Below are 6,038 nucleotides of genomic sequence, written 5' to 3' on the forward strand. Positions count from 1 at the left end.
TTTGATCTAGACGTACGTACGGTATTATCACTTAAGATAGAGGTAATCACTCTGGGATTAAAAAAAAAAACATATTCAACATCAATATGTCATAAATATAGCTTTTCACGAAAAATAAACTAAAGAAAAGTGAATTGTCATGGTTGGAATAAAAAGACACGAGTTTGAATGAAAAGCATGAAAAATAAACAACAACAAATATTATGTCATGAATAGTATATGTAATATTATTATATGACCTAAATGAGTTGTGAGTGACTTACATATAACAAGTCCAAGGTCGGGGTTATTAGGAAACTCTCTAAGCTCAAGTTCAAATCTCAGGTTTTTGATTGGTTAGAAACTGCCACAGAATTGTGAAAGAACTGGGGAAACAAATTTTATAACATTAAAGGCCAAGGTCTAAGATTATAAAGAAATTATCCAAACTCAAACTCAGAACTAAGGTATATGATTGGTCAAAACTGGCACGGCACGCGCCGTTACATTGAAAATCATGAGACTCAGAAAGTTTTATAACCTCGAGGAATGGACTGTGTTATAAATCAAGTCTATGGCAAGTTTTACATTATCTCCAGGACTATTTTTTTAAAGTTGATGTACATGTATATGAAATGACAGCAAATACAACATAATAGAAATACAACATTTTCTGATATTGTAGAGCTAGAAATTGCTGAAAAAACACAGCAAACTCCACCAAGATAGGCCATTTTTACATGTAAAATAATAAATTACATTGAAAATTCCAATACAATCCTCGGTAGTCCTGGCTATTTACCGTATATACGGAATATGTACTCGTACCGTGGGTTCCGACGATTTTCTTCAATCCCAATAATTACTCTTAAAAAGCAACAACAAAAAGAAACAAACAAGAACTGTCGGTAGGACTGCGTGCTCGACTATTCTCAGTGTTTGACAGTAAAACAAGAGCCTGTATGATGTAAACTTTTCCAACTTCAAACGGGTCATAAATCTGTCAAAAACCATGTCGATCAGAGCTGTGGAGACACTGGCCTCCTTATGCTCTGAAGTTTCAACCCATTCTCTTTTTGTAGTTTTGGTGACGCAAAAAAAAACTTAACAAAAGTGTGACTAGGAGGCTGACTCTTTAGTGAGTACAATACCTATTCTTCGAAAAGTCGAACTAAAAATTGAGCCGCGTCATGACAAAACCAACATAATGAGTTTGCGACCAGCATGGATCCAGACCAGCCTGCGCATCCGCGCAGTCTGATCAGGATCCATGCTGTTCGCTATCAGTTTCTCTACTTGTTATAGGGTTTGTAAGCGAACAGCATGGATCCTGATCAGACTGCGCGGATGTGCAGGCTGGTCTGGATCCATGCTGGTTGCAAACCCATTACGTTGGTTTTGTCATGACGCGGCACAATTGAACTCCACATACAATGTACATCAAATATATGTTTGGTAAAACAGAGTTTTTCTGACGTTTAAATAATAGAAACAACTTGCACAGACAATCAAACGATATGTACAATAATCAAACACATGTATAAACTGACAGACATTATGAAGACAAAATATGAGACATAATAAGAATGTTTGTAAAAAAAAACTCACAACTTTAAGTTTTGTTTATATCAAAAATCTTAAACTCCGCAGCAAATTATTTTAGACGCAAGCATTTTCATATTAAGATGTAATGCTAGAAATCTGGCAAAGGAAAAGAAAATAACACTTCCACATGATTATAGTGTCATATGTTCAGGTGGGAAAAAATTCTACCCTACATACAAAAAGATTGATTAAGGATAAAAAATGTTTCAATACAATACTGTTCTACATATAAATTAATATCTTTGAATTTAGCGGAAAACGTTTCTACATACATTATCTTTGATTCTAAAATTATCAAAAATTTATATAGTATCTATGATTCTGGATAAAAAACACGTTTTTACACAATATCATTCTACATTCAATACCTTTAATTCTCAATGGATTCCCGGTGTAAAAATATTTTGCTGGCAATACAATTGGTTCGGGCGGATGAATAAAATTACATGAAGTACATGTGCATTCAAAATCGTGCAATCGAATTTACCTGCAATATCATTGATTTAGCCGGGCAAAAAAGTCAGCATACAAAATCATTTATTCTGGCAGAAAAAAAGGCAAATTTACATATAATATTTACAGCATTGATTCGGTCGGGAAAATGAGTCTACATAAAAAATAATTTATACAGACGGAAGAAAATCAAGTTAGCATACGATATCAATCATTCGGGCGGGAAAAATGAGTCTACATTCAAAATCATTTGCATTTATTTAGTCTCTTTTCAGGCCGAGGGAAATCGAATCTGCGTATAATATCATTGATTTAGGTGCCAAAATCGAGTATACATACAAAATCATTTATTCAGGCGTTATTTTTTCTTTAAAAAATCGACTTTACATACAATTAATACCTTGATGTAGGATAAAAAATGTTTCGGTTTGTTAAATATGGTTCTACATACCAAATTGTGACGCCGACGCCGTCACCGACGCCTGTGTGTGAGTGAGTACATATGAGCTACGTCACGACAAAACCAACATAATGGGTTTGCGACCAGCATGGATCCAGACCAGCCTGCACATCCGCGCAGTCTGATCAGGATCCATGCTGTTCGCTATCAGTTTCTCTACTTGTAATAGGGTGTGTAAGCGAACAGCATGGATCCTAATCAGACTGCGCGGACGCGCAGGCTGGTCTGGATCCATGCTGGTCGCAAACTTAATTATTATGTTGGTTTTGTCATGACGCGGCTCATATAATCTCTTCCTTTTCTTTAAAAATCACTTAAAAATTTGTTATTTAACATGTTTTATCTATAGATTTCATTTCAGTACATCAGTCAAAACCAAGGTATAACTCGCTAATTGTCAGATTTATCACATTCTACAAATACATATCTAATCATCAACAGTTCCTTTGTAAACAGGATTTTGATTGGATGTCACTGGTGTCTTGTAAATTGGATTGTCAGTCTGAAAAACAAAAAAACAACAATAACATAATAATAATTTAGTCAACTTTGGATAATTGTTTACATGAGTGTATTTTGATCTTTAGATCAGCACTATTTATATAAGTTGTGATACACTTTATTTCAGGGCTGCGTTTCATAGAAAATCTCATGTCTGAAATCAGTCTTAAGACCAACCCTGAGATTATTTTCCGTTTCAAAGTAAATGCCCTTACTTATGACGTCTTTTAATTTCTGAATAGCAATGCTGATAGACATTTTCACATTACGAATAATAGGGTCTGTTATTGTATTTCATAACTTTTCTCAGGAGAATGAATTCATAGAGAGTCTACAGTATTTGACTAAAGATAAAATGTTTAATTAAACGGTCTTAAGTTACTCCTAAAGTTGGTTTCATGTCTTAGGCCTTAGAATACACGTAGGACTTTCTATGACACGCAGCCCTGGATTTGCTCTGTTTCATCGCTAACTTCACCTTGCTCCATTTGGGATCCTGTATCTCGTGTTCAAATTTTGCATACTCAATTTTATCGTAGAAAGAGGTGAGAATCTTCCAGATGATCAACAGTAAAAGTCCGACCCCAATGATACCTCCCAGGACAGGCAACGCTATCAGAAGTGGGTCCGGGGGACTCACACAAACTAAAAAATAAATATATAAAACGTATGGTGGCTGAGTTGTGCCATTTCGTGTCCTCGTGTCTTCGCCCCTCCAGAATCGAAGACGAAGACACGGAATGGCAGAAATCAGCCACCATTAAAGCGTCTTACAACATTACAAGATCAACGCATTTTTCAAATGAGATAAATATAAGGAATCAAATTCGACATTTTTCTATTTCAATTCTGCGACTTTAATGAACATATTTATCGAGAAATGTCACAGACGCCAACATACATCGTTTTACGACGATTATAAGACTTTTTCTGGTCATATCTCAATCGGGGGTCGGTTCACCAGATCGACTTTCCTGGATATCTAACCAGTGATTATCAATTTCTCCGCAAGTGACCAACAACTCATCCCATATCATAATTTCTGATACAGCGATGAAAGACAAATAACAAATGACCATAAGACAGTATGAACATCAGTTGTAACGTCATAAACGCTTGTTAAATATGTAGTCTATGAACTTATATTACAAAGCAACGTTGTATGTGGAAATATTGAAACAATTAATCAGTACGAAACAATCAGTTTTAAATAACCAGTATAAAAACAATCAGTATGAAACAATCAGTTTTAAATAATCAGTATAAAAACAATCAGTATGAAACAATCAGTTTTAAATAACCAGTATAAAAACAACCAGTATGAAACAATCAGTTTAAAATAACCAGTATAAAAACAATCAGTATGAAACACAATCACTATGAAATAATCGGTATGAAACAATAAGAAACAATCAGTATGAAACAATCAGTATAAAATAATCAGTATAAAATAATCAGTATAAAACAATCAGTATGAAACAATCAGTATAAAATAATCAGTATGAAACAATCAGTATAAAACAATCAGTATAAAACAATCAGTATAAAATAATCAGTATAAAACAATCAGTATAAAACAATCAGTATGAAACAATCAGTATAAAACAATCAGTATAAAACAATCAGTATGAAACAATCAGTATAAAACAATCAGTATAAAATAATCAGTATAAAACAATCAGTATGAAACAATCAGTATAAAATAATCAGTATGAAACAATCAGTATAAAATAATCAGTATAAAACAATCAGTATAAAACAATCAGTATAAAATAATCAGTATAAAACAATCAGTATAAAATAATCAGTATAAAACAATCAGTATGAAACAATCAGTATGAAACAATCAGTGTAAAACAATCAGTATGAAACAATCAGTATGAAACAATCAGTGTAAAACAATCAGTATGAACTTACGTTTATTTTTGGCAAGATGTAGATGTATTGTATCATTCTCACAGAGTATGAGGTAACTGATCTGACACTTGTCTTTATCAAACATTCCACATGGCTGCACAGCTATAAGAAAACAAGAGGGCCATGATGGCCCTGAGGTCGCTCACCTGTATATAGCCCCCCCCCCCCAATGTTACAGGGCCAATTTAACCCAAGGGCTTTTATTTGCACAAACTTGGTAGACACCCATAAGAAGATGTTTCATGCTAAACATCTAAGCTCTAGCTCATTGGGCTTTTTAAAAGAAGATTTTTTTAAAGTTTTTACTATACACATATAGATAAAAACAATGACACCCCTGGGGCCGGGCCAGTTTTGACCCCAGGGCTTTTATTTGAACAAACTTTGTAGATACTTACTAGAAGATGTTTCATGCTTAATATCTAAACTCTAGCTATTGAAGATTTTAAGTTTTTGCTATACACATATAAAGAAAATCAATGACCCCCGGGGCGGGGCCAATTTTGACCCCAGGTCTTTTATTTAAACAAACTTTGTAGACACTCACTAAAAGATGTTTCATGCTTAATATCTTAACTCTAGCTATTTGGGTTTTTTCAAAGAAGATTTTTTAAGTTTTTGCTATACACATATAAGGAAAATCAATGACCCCCGGGGCGGTGCCAATTTTGACCCCAGGGCTTTTATTTGAACAAACTTTGTAGACACCTATTAGAACATGTTTGATGCTAAATATCTTAGCCATAGCTCTTTGAGTTCTTTAAAAGAAGATTTTTTTAAGTTTTTACTATATGCATATAGGGAAAATCTATGACCCCCCGGGGCGGGGCCAATTTTGACCCCAGGGCTTTTATTTGAACAAACTTGGTAGACACTTATTAGAACATGTTTCATGCTAAATATCTTAGCTCTAACTCTTTTGGTTCTTTAAAAGAAGATTTTTTAAGTTTTTACTATATGCAAATATAGGGAAAATCTATGACCCCCCGGGGCGAGGCCAATTTTGACCCCAGGGCTTTTATTTGAACAAACTTGGTAGACACCTATTAGAACATGTTTGATGCTCAATATCTTAGCCATAGCTCTTTGAGTTCTTTAAAAAGAAGTTTTTTTAAGTTTTTTA

The 6,038-nt window shown here is 34.0% G+C and overlaps 1 protein-coding gene across 1 annotated transcript; it reads right to left on the minus strand.

Moving 5' to 3' along the window:
* Positions 1 to 1,010: 1,010 nt before the first annotated feature.
* LOC132730709 (integrin beta-1-like) lies at positions 1,011 to 5,071 on the minus strand. Its single transcript, XM_060716687.1, has 3 exons — positions 4,916 to 5,071; positions 3,477 to 3,643; positions 1,011 to 2,999 (listed from the first exon to the last, which is right to left on the minus strand). The coding sequence occupies exons 1-3, from the start codon at positions 4,998 to 5,000 to the stop codon at positions 2,925 to 2,927; spliced, it is 327 nt and encodes a 108-aa protein (XP_060572670.1). The 5' UTR covers positions 5,001 to 5,071; the 3' UTR covers positions 1,011 to 2,924.
* Between the last annotated feature and the right edge of the window lie 967 nt (positions 5,072 to 6,038).

The sequence above is a fragment of the Ruditapes philippinarum genome, unplaced genomic scaffold, assembly GCF_026571515.1.
Source record: "Ruditapes philippinarum isolate M1 unplaced genomic scaffold, ASM2657151v2 ctg4461_1_1_1_1, whole genome shotgun sequence".
In the NCBI taxonomy this organism is placed as follows: domain Eukaryota; kingdom Metazoa; phylum Mollusca; class Bivalvia; order Venerida; family Veneridae; genus Ruditapes; species Ruditapes philippinarum.